General features: G+C 39.5%; 1 protein-coding gene across 2 annotated transcripts in view; it reads left to right on the top strand.

Annotated features, from left to right (window-relative positions):
• The window catches only part of LOC147061201 (connector enhancer of kinase suppressor of ras 2), a 52,518-nt gene that overhangs the window by 6,143 nt on the left and 31,770 nt on the right, over positions 1–14,605 (top strand). For both annotated transcript variants that reach the window (XM_085901290.1, XM_085901298.1), the window contains exons 2-5: positions 5,984–6,147; positions 11,409–11,611; positions 12,248–12,335; positions 14,142–14,183. In XM_085901290.1, the coding sequence (XP_085757416.1) occupies positions 5,984–6,147; positions 11,409–11,611; positions 12,248–12,335; positions 14,142–14,183 (497 nt within the window). The remainder of the gene's footprint in view (positions 1–5,983; positions 6,148–11,408; positions 11,612–12,247; positions 12,336–14,141; positions 14,184–14,605) is intronic.

Here is a 14,605-nt window from a genome sequence, read left to right as displayed (position 1 = left end):
ATGGATGGATGGATGGATGGATGGATGGATGGATGGATGGATGGATGGATGGATGGATGGATGGTTGGATGGATGGATGGATGTTTTGTATATGTCGGACGTGGAGCGTTCCTTTACATCGCCTTGGTAACTGTGTGAAGAGGCTTCCACTCAGTAGTCGCCAACTTTCAGTAGGCAGTTTTTGCGCCCTCAAAATTCTATTTGGCTATAGACCTCTTTACAGCCTACATCATGGTGACGTCACAGTGTTAGCTGGAAGCAAAGGAAAGGAAGCCAGCAGTAAACACTGCTACCTATATGTAGAAAAATGTTTTTTCATGGTTTTAGTTGCCAAAACCATAAGATCAAAAACTTGAAACTACATAACATCCCAACCTTTGCCAGTCATGAAATGTTGAAATTGATCATCGCCAGCCAAACATGCAAACCTGCTTTTTCATACGAGCATGCTCGATATTTTTGGCTCCAGCTAAGCCACGGCTCTAAAATAACACCACGTTGTTTACAAACTTTAAAGGAGTCCATATTGTAGCTCCAAAATAATTACGAAACACATTCTGTTGGTTTGAATAAAAAAAAAAAAAAAAGAGGTTTTGTCTGTTTACTGTAGGTGAACGCCATGTACACATTTATGGACGCACACGCACGTACAAATACACACAAACTTGGGAGCTGGAGCTTAAAGTGGGGCATTGGTAACCATGGAAACCAGATCTGATGTGTCGGAGTCACAACACATGTCATAAGATGGGGAGGTAGAACCCACACACAGATGCCCGCTACACACAGATGCCCGCTACACATGCCTGGATCACATGTACTGTATATACACAGAGCGAGACACATATGTATGCTCCAATTTTAACACACACACATATGCACGCACGCACAAACACATGCACACGAGTGTCCGTCATGCGTAAATGACTCACAGTGGCGAGAGTGGAGCAGGAAATTTAGAAATAGGAAAACATGCTGCAAAACGGACAAAACACTTCCCTCAGACGAGGGGAGGAAATGAGGCCATGATGGAGAAACGCACATTTATGGCTGAGCTGTGCATAGAATGAGAGATGCAGTGGGCATCTCATCAAAGTACTAGCTCTAGCCGGACACTCAGACAAAGGATCCTGTGTGAGTGTCCATGTGCATGCACGGATGCGTGTGTGTCTTTTTGCACCTGTTGTTCCATCAGCAACAGTTTCATAAGGGTGATTACATTTTTGTTGTGAACTCAAAAGAGGGAGGGGAAAAAAAGACATTTTCTCCTCCTTTCTGGTTTGTTTGGTCAGGTGTTAAGTAACAAAGTAACCAAATTCAGGTGAGAAGAGAGGGCTGCTTAGACCGTTTCAGGTATGTTGAGAAAGCAATCCACCTTCCAGCAACTCCAACTGGGAAATGAAAGCTCTCAAATTCACCAAGCTGGAGATTGAGATGGAGATGACAGCAATCATTATCAATTGTCATAAATGAAAAAAAAGAACTAAAACCCTTCAAATAAAAGTTGAATTACACTTAAATGACCAGATACCAAGAATCTAGTTTGCATGGAAATTTATGGGAGATGCAAAAAATATATATATAGCCTATACAGGCATAGTACCTTAACTACTAGCTTTCCTCATACACGCACTAATGTGCATCTAACGTAAAAAAAAAAAATGTCAGCAACATTTTCTGCCTACTTTTCACTGTATTGCTTTGAGGTCAAACATCGTTGGCTCCACGTTTTATATTTCTTACTTGCAGCAATCTGAAACTCAGCAATAATAGAACAGCTGAACCAGTGGCAAACATGTATTTTTTTCTAATCATGTGTAGGCAAATAATCTGCTTGTGACATTTCCTATTTCCCCCTATTTGCTTCTGTACTGTAGCCTGGTAGACCATTTTGTATTTATTTGCCATTCACTCACAAATAATAAGAAAAGAGAACACTGCCACTTGATGTGTTTGGTTTGTGGTCAGGATAGAGGTTATTGTTTTATTTGGAGCGTGTTCAAATTTTGTCAAGTCATAAAAATACTATCAGCATGAACATATTGTTGGGGCCAACTCTGAAATCTTGAAGAAAATTGCTGTTATAAACATTACGCGAGGTTATTTTGACACGGTGAATTTTAGGATAATATGATATCCTAACACTGATCATGGCAAAAAAGATCTTTTTCCAGACAAAATGTGCAATTTCTGTGGAACAATATCACATTTCACTTAAAAGGGTAATCAAGCCCAAAATTGTCTTTGTAATACGTTCTGTGCCGCTCAACTCGTCGAAACATGATAACACACTTGATGACTGTTTCATTTGTGCAATATGAATTAAATAGGCAAAATCCACCTATTTTTATCCATCTCAGCAGGTGGCAAAATGGCTCCCCCCCGAGATGGATAAAAGCAGGTGGATGTTGCTGCTTAACTCATATTCCACAAACGCAATATTAATCAGAACGCCGTGTTTAGACAATTGGCGGCACATACAACATATTATTGAGAAGAACATTTTAGGGTTGACCTTGTCTTTAACAAATATAGTGTTTATTTCCCCAATGATAGGTCAGTAAATTATTTTGAAAGCATGATACCAAATTCTTAAAATACATACGAGTCTCACTGTTGTTGTTACTTTTTGCTGAAACAACTCTAATCTCTGTTAGAAATTGTATTCAATAGCAGCAATATTCACTCCTGGCTTGTAAGCTTGTGTAAAGATGAATATTTCTTGTAGAAGTGCCATCAGTCCAGATTGCCTCCACATCGAGCAAGCTGTGTTTCGGAGTGGAGGCTGGGGTGCACTTGAAAGCTTACATACAGGAGAGGTAAAATGCCACCTTCTTAAGACTATTCTGTCATGATGTGATGAATATTTCACAGTAGGAATATTTTAGTGAGGTTTGAGTCTTCTTTTTTACTTGGACTTTTTCCAACCGGAAACTCAAAGATAGAAGCCGAGGCATTAAGACAGAATTCTGCATTGCACGTCAGTGCTCTTTGCACGAGTTCCCCTCTGACCCACGCATGGTCTCGCTAAAAACTGATTTTACTGTCTGATTTACGTTAATGTCAATGGACAAGCGGGAAAGACACAGCTGAGAAGCTTTTTCATCCCGAGCTATATTCAACAACGAAATCAATTTGATGAGGTTTCTCTTGCTGTTGGTTGGTTGGTTGCTTGGCAACCCTTATCTTTTGCCGATAAACATTGCAAATATTAGAGGGACTTGTATGAAATGTAGATGAAGAAGCTACATACTGATATTGACAATATAAATCAAGTTAAAAGACTGCAGTGAATTCTTTGGGATAACAAATTTAAATCAAATCCACACCAAGCACACTTTGCATTACGATGAACAAAGAAACACTCTTCTCTCCTCTTGACTCCAGTCTTTTGTGCTTGCAGTGTGCAGAGAAAGCATTTTATTTCCGGCAAATAGCTTCAAGGGAAAAGCACCGCGAGTTGATAACTAGATAGCACACAATGACATTTCTGACATTATGTCATGAAAAAGAAATTTGCGTTTATTTTAGTTGCACTGGGGCTAATTTTTGTTTGACTTGTATTATACTGCATGACCAACGTTAGGGAAAGGGGTCACTATTTGTTAGTCCTGCAGTTAGAAATGTAGTAAACCGCTTACTGCATGATGAATGAAACGAACCTTGTAAATTGTGTATTGATTGATTCGCATTCAATGATTATAATTCAAATTGTTGTTTAGGTACTGATGTGTGGAAAACAGATGTTTACAAATACAAAAGAGTGATGATGAACAACCTGAATTGTAACTGTACAATGAAAGGATGGTTTTCCAAATAAATAGCTCTATTTACCCAGAACGGACTTCATAATATGGCACATTGGCCACAATTCATAAATGCCTCCTTGCCTTGGAAGCTAAGGTACAAATGAGAGGAGCAAATGTGTCTCTCTCATATGGTAATGTTTGGAGTCATGAATTCATATTCCTCGTTACTTGCTGCAGGGTTTGCTCTGCCTCCATCATTTCAGCGTGGCTGTATCTGCTCCGATTGCTGCCGGCTGCATGAAGAAATCTGCTCATGCACTCAACTTGCAGATATCTCTGTCAAGACTGGCCATGATTTATGTGAATGTATTCTACTAGGAAATATCTTAAAGGGAAGGCAATATTAAACTGCAGGAATGCGGATTTGCACATTTTATTCTTAGCAGCAATGTACGTAAGTCATAGACTGGCATTTCTATGTATTCTAATTTTTAGTAGCATTTTTGAGTATTGTATGCTTGGCATTTTAGATGGTCAATTGATTTTAACTGTCAGTTCAAATGTTGAAACGTCGATTAAAATTGTTCTTCCTGTTTTTATTTCGTGTTATATGAAAATATATCAGAGTACACATGAAATTTTAAAGTTTTCGCCCTAATATTTATGAGAATAAAATAACCTAAACTGTTTGAGAAATGGGAACATTTTGAGGAAAACAAACAAACAAACAAACAAACAAACAAACAAACAAACAAACAAACAAACAAACAAACAAACAAACAAAAGGTTGCCTCATTACGATAAAATAACTACAATCACGTTGGTTTTCAGTTCCTGTATATCAAACCTATAGCAAATACATAGATCTGCTGCCTCTTCTTTTTTTTTTTTTTTTCAAAGGATGCCCCGTCATCAAAAATATAATCAGTTTGTAGCTTGAAAAGATGAATCTTTGGGATAACATGCATATAATATTGGCAAAATGACTGAGCAATGTCATCACTGTTCCAGGCATTATTAAACATTTTATTGACATTTGTTATATTGCAATCACAATCGGATGAAGGTTGTAAAATGATGTTTGCTGCTTTTGTGTGCAAAATAGATTTTCATGATCTTGCATGAGATAATATCAAGAGTGTAATTGTCACATCTGAAGCAAACAAAATGAGCCACTGTCAATACTTTTTTTTTCTGCTTGGGGAGTAACAGTCCATAGAAATATGTTAGACTTAAACTTTCTCTACTTTGCCGTATGTAACAAGATTGGGAGTCTCTCGGAATAACACTGGGCTGATGTTCTTCCTTCTGTATCCCATGACATACTGAGAGCAAGATTTCTCTCATTCTTTCTTTGCGATTAATGTGCATGTCTGTGTTGACCGTGTTAAGGTGCTACCACACTGTCTCTCTGTTATCCTCGCTTCCCTCGGGCCTCAGTGTTTTCCTTACGGCTTTCACTCAGCTTTATCAACAGCAATCGTACTTGTTTTGTATGTGTGATGTGTTTGAAACAAACATTCACAGGCAGACTTTAGCGTACTGTTATGCTGGGTCGGATGCTCTCATGCCTATTTTGCTTCACGCGTTCTCATTTTCTAATGGGCTTGTTCATTAGGTCTGTGGAGAGGTGTGCTTTTTGCTGACTTTTTTTTTTTTTTTTTCGCCAAAGCCTGAAGCTCTTAACTGATCAATAGTATCCCAGACCGCCACATCTATATGCTGCATGGCAGATCAAAAGCCAATAGGTTGCTTGCGTCTCTTGAGGGGTACTGTGCATTTGACACAATTTTAATTGGGAAATGTGCCAGCATTGCAAAAGCACAAAATAACCATTGCACAAAAATTATAGGTATCAAAGGAACGTCCAATCCCAGCATGCAATACCAGCAAAACGGAAAAAAACCTTACTATTTCAGTTAGATTATGGATCTCAACCTTTGGTGTTATTAATAAAAGAAACATTGAATAACCTTTGCACAAAAATGATAGATATCACAGGAACGTCCAATCCCAACAAATACCAGCAAAACATAAAAAAACCCTTTCTATTTTATTTAGACTATGTAACTCAACCTTTGTTGTTATTAATAAAAGAAACATTGGATGTTCTCACTGAGTCTTTATTGATTTCTTTATTTTATTCAATCAGCCAAAAATGTCATAATCGTTTTTCAACTATGATGCAATTTTGATCCATGTGTTGACCTGAATCTCCTCCTATTTTCTCTTAGGTCTGGATGACTGTCTCCAGCAGTATGTGAAGAGTTTCGAGCGGGAGCAAATGGGCGGAGAGCAGCTTCTGCACATCACTCATCAGGAGCTGGAGGAGTTGGGGGTTACGAGGATAGGACACCAGGAGCTCATCCTAGAAGCAGTTGATCTCCTCTGTGCCCTGGTCAGTTACTCTCCTCACCTTGAAACTGCTTTTCCATATCGGAAAGGCCGTGAGTTGTCACTTTTCCATGACAGTTTTTGGGGGTTCATGCGGTTATGATGAAAGTGATTTTCTGATCCTCCCCCAGGGTGTTTCTAAAATCCAGGCTGACTGGGGCCATGACCTCATTTGATTGGCTGGCAGGTCTTGTGTACTGTATATACTGTGTTTTATACTTCATGGCTGGCTGGCTGTATCCCGCTGGCTTAAACGGGGAATTAATTTTCTTGAATTAATTTTTTTCTCATATTCGTATTTTGAATTACAGCAAAACCAGTGGCTCAAACTCCTCACTACTGAAATTTCATGGCAGAACTCCGCACACCACTGTGCGGGCAGAGGGAGGTTGCAATTTATGTAGCATACAGCTCACTTTTCCGGGCACATTTTTAACTTCTCTTAACTTCTTATTGTAGAGTTTAGCCTCGCTACCTTCCGAAGTCTGGGTACACAAATGCCTATATGGGATGTCGCTTAAGGCCCCTCTTAACTGAATATGCTGGGGTGTTGAGTGTATGTAAACTAATTTTTCTTTCCCGATCCGCTCTCACAATAATCGGACCAACAATTACGTATAAGGTTAAACTTGTTCAATATTTACGACGCAAATCCTTACTGGATGTGTCTGGTCAACACTGAGTTTGGCCAAGTCATGGACTCTTTAAGTAGGAAACAATCGAACAATCTTACTACTGGGAACAAACAGAAGAGGTGAGTGCTTGTATTTGTCTCCCAAGTCATTCACAAAAGTAAAACTAATAGAAGTCCAACCCTAGTTGCGCTGTTTCTCGGCAAGCTGAATGTTCTGGGGTAACAATGGTGTGTCCTTTGACATCCGCCCAGCGCATCATATAATGGTTGCAGAAAGTCATCTGAACTCTCCGCCTGCTTAGACCACATCTAAGTCTGGCACAGTTGGTAAACAAATGATATAATGTGATTTTGGTAAATTCGATCAGGGCACAGGCTGACATCTGAAGGCGTGTGGTGGATGTCATTGTATTTCATGCATAATTATGACAACAGCAGCAGCTGCAATTATAATAATAATGATAATAATAATAATAATAATATTAATAGTTTTGTGTTTTTGTTTTAGTATTTAAATGACCAGCACGATAGTTGACTGGTTAGCACGTCCACCTCACAATTCAGAGGCGCTGGCCTTCCTGTGTGGAGTTTGCATGTTCTCCCCGTGCCTGCGTGGGTTTCTTCCGGGTACTCTGGTTTCCTCCTAATTTTTCCAAAGACATGCATGGTAGGTGAATTGAGCAATCTAAGTTGTACTTAGGTGTAAGCGTGTGCCTGAATGGTTGTTTGTCTCTGTGTGCCCTGCGATTGGCTGGCATCCAGTTCAGGGTGTACCCCGTCTACCGTCTAAAGACCGCTGGGATAGGCTCCATGACCCGCGTGAGGATAAAACGCTTAGGAAAATGAATGGGTGGATAATATGATTATTGTAATTTTAAAGTCATCCTCCTGGCTGACACTACTGCGAGTAGGGCCACACGAACAATTGGTGGTAGAGATGAGGTCATACACTACCTAAGTTGCCAGCGGTTATCATCAGATCATTCTATATATAATGAGGGTACCTGTTTTCATTGGTCACACAAAATTTGCTGTGTTCTTTTCCACACAGAGGTATCTCCATGCGAGACTGACATTGCACTGGGATTGAAAGGATGGGACCCAAACTTGATGTCCATTCAAATGCATTGGAAAAAAAATTATGATATTTAAACCCTATACACGGAACGTGAATTACGAACTAGCCTATGTCCACATTGAAAAAGAAGAAAAAGAAAGTGAAGCAACACTTGCTCTTGCCAGCTGGGCACACGTCGCTCGCGGCTACCAAACGGTAGAGACTTGTGCCATATCATATAGTTATGGCATATTTAACGCACGGTTCTAAAAACAACAATTTGATTTCCTGATGGTGTTGCGGTGATTTTGGTTGCTATGTACTATGTAAAGGCAATAAAAACTGTGATATAGGAAGCCAAAATATTTTAAAAAAAAGGTAGAGGTCATACCATCATGCGGGCCAAGTTCAAAATGAAAGCCAAGTAAGGTTATTGCATTGGTATTAGTTCCCATCCCAACACCCACATACAGGATGTCTTTTTCTCATCCAGTTTTTTTTGTTTGTATATTCACTATGAAATGGTTCATTCATTTTAGGCCTGTTTTTGTATATCTTGACAGCCAGCCTGTGTGGTGGCCCTGCTCCGGATTAGAGAATTAGGGGGAATTAGGTGCTACCCTCCAAGAGAGAGAATGAGGAAGAGAAGACAGGAGGTGTGAGACGGGAAGTGAAATAGAGAGAGTATGTGAAAAAAAAGACACATGATGCACCTTATCTCTCAAGCACACACTGTTGGATTAGCCGAGGTTGTTTGCATGTGTGCGTATGCGCGTGTGTGTGCACACGCATGTGTACATGCATGTGACTGTTAATCAGCCCCTTTTTGCCATTTAAATTTTACAACACGGAAATAAGTGGCACTAGGTGACATTCATCATATGTCCTAGGACAGGACAAACCAATTCATTCTCATAACGTCTAATGTCTCAGTACAGCCTCATGTCTCGCTAGCAAACAGCCAGTTCTATATCAGGGTAGGGCAACTTAAATGATGAAGGGACCCCAATTTTGTATTAGTGCTACTGAGGGGCCACAGAGAACCACACACTTCCTCATCAGATACATGACAAAAATTGTAAATTGGGACAAAATACATATAGCAAAATTGTAACCTTTGTCACAGTGCCATTATAAACATTATTTTTGGAAATGTTATAAAATGCCATGAATTTACTTTTTGAATGCACTTGGTTCTGACACTCTCCCAGATGATCCCGTTCACTGCCTTTGTGGTGTCCTTCAAGTCTTTGCTTTTAGCAACATTTCTGTTTATCGGTCCACATTATCTTTCACTGTAGCTTTTTTTTGTTTTTTACTTGAAGGCATCTTATTTTCATAAACTGTGATTCAGCAGTCCTTTGTTCATAGACAATAATGAATTCCTACAGTTCCTTTTTCCTAACAAATTTGCATACAATAGTTTAGTTATCTGTAACACTGTGGCGCATATTACCTGACTTTCATTTGAATCTTCGGTTCACATTTCGACTCAGGCCCTTCTTGTATGTTTCCGTTGTGCTTGCCTGTTTTATTTTATTTTTTCGTGTTCTCCTGTTTTCTCCTACATGAAAACACAAAATTTCCCGCAAGTATGAATGTGCATGTGAATGGTTGTTTGGTTTGCTAGTGATCGGTGACCAGTCCACCAGAGTGTAGTCCACATCCCAGGCTCGAGCTCACATGCGACCCCAATGAGGACGAGTGAAATTTGAAATGGATGGATGTATAATTTAATGAAATGTAATTGATTCACTTTTTAGTTATTATTTTTAATTAGTTTTATTTATCTACCTTTTATTTTGCTTACTACTATTGAGATGATTTTACAAACGTAGCAGCTATTCTTAATTTTTGGGAAATATGGAAACGCTGCATCAATCGGTATAACTTTTAAGAATGCTGTGTAACGTACCATTAGATGTTTGGGAGAAAGACCAAAAAGTTGCGAGGCCCAATTTTCACATCATAAATGAAGTTTGATTGTGATTATTTGTGTCTGGGAATGATTGTAATTTCAGCATAGAAGAGCTTTTACTCCACACCGCTGCTATGGCAACCGGATCGACATGAAGGTAGTGGAGGCTTGCTCTAATGGCATTGTCCTTGTACTGTATTGATTGACACACAGCAACACATGCAATCTTAAATTATTGCTTTTAGTACACACACAGATGCAAACACACACAAATTCGTACCCCATAACCCGTGATATCAGATTATTATTTCCCTCCCCTTGTCATTTGTGCACTCTGTCCCCAGGAGGCAGGCACAAGTGTCATACTGAATCACTGGGGGAACCTAATTGTAGCGTGTGCAAATACGAGTTTCAGGTTCACATGTACAGTACATCCCATTCCCATACATTAGATCAAAAAGAACATACTGTAATTTATGCATGACCCAGTTTCACCAAGATGCATTGCTCTCTGTTCATCTTCTTTTTTTTTGTCTCTCTAGCTTCTCTAATTTGGTCTCTCACTCCTCTCGCTGCCACTGTGCAAGTCTCGCCATTGTAGTCGCTGCTGTCGTGACTGTACTAAATAGAACTTGAGGCAGAGAGGAATAGAGTCTAGATCTTTGTATGTGTGCGCGTGCAGTCGTCGTGTCAGCAGAAATAAGCCTCTTTCCGGCAAGATATTTCCAGAGGTGCCGTGGTTGGCTGTGCACAATGTGGCTCAGTGGGTCTGAGTGTTTCTTTTGAAGGGTCACAGGGTTGAGAAGTAATGATCTGTGTAACGCTGTAGTCCAGAGAGTTTATTCATAAAAGATGCAATTCACGGTAGAATGGTTGAATATACACAATAGATAAATAGACATAATTTTCCTATTTACATTGGCACTGCGAGAAAGGTATACATTTCTCAATATATTAGATTATTGTAGTTAAAGTGCAACACATTGGTTTGAATGTGTGCCTCACGGTTGCAGGTATTTTTTTTAACCTCAAACAACAAAGTATGATCGTTAAGGGAGAAGCAAATTTGCCCTGGCCCTACCCGATAATAACACAAATGCAGGAGAGGTCCATTCCCATTGTGCACCAACAACATGGCGCGATTGTCGAGGCAGAAGTGCATTGGCCGTGGATTGGCCTGGCGGCTGTATGCCATAATAATGCAAAGAAAGAAACTGCGTAAGAAATTAGAAAAAGAGTGTCGATACTTTTGAGGCTGTTGCTTCCCTTCATTGACTTTACTCATGTATTCATCCACAGGTACATTATAATTCATTATACATATGGTTAAATAAAGTTGCAAAACAAACTTTACAGGTTGCCAATGTGCCGTGGTTGACCTGAAATATTGCATATTGGTTTTTAAAGCTTACATGGCATTTTCACATCTGCAATGTTATGGTGCCTTTCATCTGTGATTCAAATTCCCAGTACCGCAAAATAAGTCCCAGCAAAATTAGTGACTGACATTTGGCCACGTATGTAAACTAGTTGCCGATAATTCAGTCCGGTTTAACCACGTTGTGGCGGGCTTTAGGGTCAGTTACACACTGGCATAACAAAATGCCCCATTTTCTTTATCTGGCAGTTAAAAAAGAAATCTCGTTTTTCCTCCAGAACTACGGCCTAGAGACAGAAAACCTCCGGACTCTGTCACATAAGTTGAATGCTTCAGCCAAGAACCTTCAGAACTTCATCCTGGGAAGGCGAAGGGGCGGACACTATGATGGAAGAGCTTCCCGAAGGCTACCCAATGATTTCCTCACCTCAGTGGTGGATTTGATTGGTGCGGCAAAAAACCTGCTAGCCTGGCTTGACAGGTAGGAACTACATACACAATTTAATTTGGACAGTGATTTTATTCTATTTTCTTTTTTTTTTGCCCAGGAAAACAGTGACATTTGTTAAATTAACTCAAATAATCATACACACATAAGCTAAAACATCTAGGCAACCTATATATAAAGACGAGCTGAATGAGAATTATTTTTAGCGGCATAAGAAATAATTCGGCATTACAGTGAAATGATGTTTGGCAGTAACAGAGTCAAAAGGGTCCAATATAAACGTACAGTACACACACACACGCACACGCACACACACACACACACACACACACACACACACACACACACACACACACACACACACACACACACACACACACACACACACACACACACACACACACACACACACAGCACCTTTATATTGATTCTATCAATACTTGGATTGATCTGCACAGCCCTACTGCAGACCTTAAGAAATTGAGGGAATAAGTAAAATGAAGAAACACTGAGCTTTAAACCAAGGCATTTTCAATCTGATTCTAAATCAAATGTTATTTGTGCTTGTTTGTGACTGAGCAATGAGGAGAACAAAACGTGTTTAACTTGTCTTACTAGCTCTACTTCATTCAGAATGTTACATCACACTGTTCTTGTCCTTCATTTCAGGTCTCCGTTTGCCAGTGTGACAGAGTATTCATTACTGAAGAACAATATTGTGCAGCTCTGCCTTGAATTAACTACCATTGTACAACAGGTAACACCCCCCACCCCCCCACCCACCGCCTCACACATGCACGCTCAGGGTCAAATAACTGCTACAAATTACTGTTGGCGAGGGCAATCTACGAGAAAAATCTTTATCTATTTACATTTAATATTTATTTATACACAAAATTACATCAACACACTGCAAGTGGCGCACACTGGAGAGGGGACTACGTAGTAAATGCCCGGTGCACAATTTGGGGTATCAGCGTCTTGCTCAAGAACCCCACAGCAGTTTTGCCCAGGCCACTTAGCGGTCTTCTTATCCCGAAACAGCAATTCTCAAAGTGTGGGCTCCTTCTGAATTCAGTGTTCAGGTGCATGATGTTACAGTGAATTTGTTTTTTTCACTCCACTACAGAACATTTTTTATTTGCAGTTCAGTTGTATTTAATGTTGTTTTTAAAAAAATATTTGTGTACAATTTGTATTTACCTTATGTACAATACTTTTTAATCAAAACACTATTCATGTATTTTTTTTAAATTCTATATTTGAGCGCAAAAATAAAGTTTTGATTACTAACACTGTTGCTACAACATTGTACTGATCAGCCAGCACAGGTATACGCATACATTTCCCAATTTTAGCAAACTAAATCTTTTTTTCTTTGCCATCTAAAGCAGTGTTTCTCAACCAGTGTCAGTCGTGAGAATTGAACGGAATTGGCCCTTGAATTTATATTGAACTAACAGAAATTATGTCTTTCTTCATCTCCCTATGCCAATGACATGTATAGAGAAAAAACAAATACCATATCTATTGGATGGCACAATGTGTATAATTGACAGGCGTGTCCACCTTTTGTGACATTCTTCTATGGTGGTATGCGATGAGATTTTTCTTTAACGTAAATTATGTGCCTAGCTTGGCTCGATAGAGCGTGGGATTCACTTCCCTCCAAAAATGGCCGAACAAAACTAAACACCAATTGACCTAGCTCAGGCCTACACTAGATCTCGTTTTTGTAGATTTGACTATGGGTGGAACATCTGCCAACTGCCAAGGGCTCTTTGCAGCCGATGGGATAAGAGTGCTTTATCACAACTGCTCCCAGCAGTTTCATTGATTGACTGTCAACCACAATCCTCAGCTTCACTTAAATGCCTTTATGGACAATGAACAACTCGTTTCTCATACTTTCATTTCCTGTCCTCCCTCTGCTCTCTGTAGTGCCTTCCATGTAGATTACCTACATTTACACTTTTGCCCCTTTTCTGTGAGTGATTGCTACTGGATTATTGACTGTAACTGCTCTATTGGACCGTTTCCACGGTCTGTATTTACTTTAAGATCCAGTTTGGAGTCAGTGCCCACAGTTAGTCCTGGAGCCTTACAGATAACACCCAAACGGTCTAACAAGGGCCAGAGAAGGGAAACACCACTGGTGCACAATGGTCCAAATGGACTCATGGTTGCCAGAATGCAGCAAGACACACAATGTGGGTATAACAGCCTGTACTAATGGATCAAGCAGATGTATTGTCTATTACTGTGTGCATCTGGTGGGCTCATTTGGCTGCTTTCCAATAAATAGATTACCAAGTCACAATCGTTAAATAACAATCTGTCAGGTTCACGTGTTGATAGGTTTCTAAAATCTTAGTAAACTGCTCCCTGGCTTATTGACTCCTCTACATAATCATTGCTTCTTATTAATAGAAATACTAACTTTTAGTGAAATAGCATCGTCCTACCAATTGGCCCTCTCATTACTCCCAAATATATTTTTTTTACATAAGGATACTCTCAGAGCAGAAGTTGACACCAATATTTTTTTCTGCTCTTTTCACAGGACTGCACTGTGTATGAGACAGAGAATAAGATTCTTCACGTGGTAAGTTTCTTCTCCATCTGCATATGGAAATCTTTAAGCAAATAAGTATAAAATCAGCTATGCTTGCATTGAATATTGCATGATAAACTTGTTAATGATACAAATATACAAACTCAGCAAACACATTATTCAAACAGTACTTGCAAACTTCTTCATAGGTCCCTATTTCAGGTAGGTTAAAGAAGGCAGCTGTAATTATAGACAACGGAGCATGAATTGCAGTTCAAAACTCCTGTATACTGACCTACTGTAATAATAATCATGACTAATGCTCTATGCATACAAAACTTGTTCTCTTTTTGAGGGCAGGTATTTTTTTGTAAACTCTTATCTTGGATAATGTTACGCACTGCACCTATTGTTGTGTTTGATGAATGTATGTAGGCACGTGTGTGTTGTGTACCAAACTTGTACACTGTTTG

The sequence above is a fragment of the Syngnathus leptorhynchus genome, chromosome 2, assembly GCF_054491065.1.
Source record: "Syngnathus leptorhynchus isolate UIUO chromosome 2, UIUO_Slep, whole genome shotgun sequence".
Lineage (NCBI taxonomy): Eukaryota > Metazoa > Chordata > Actinopteri > Syngnathiformes > Syngnathidae > Syngnathus > Syngnathus leptorhynchus.
Note: the sequence above shows the minus strand (reverse complement) of the source record. Positions and strands in the feature narration are given on the sequence as shown.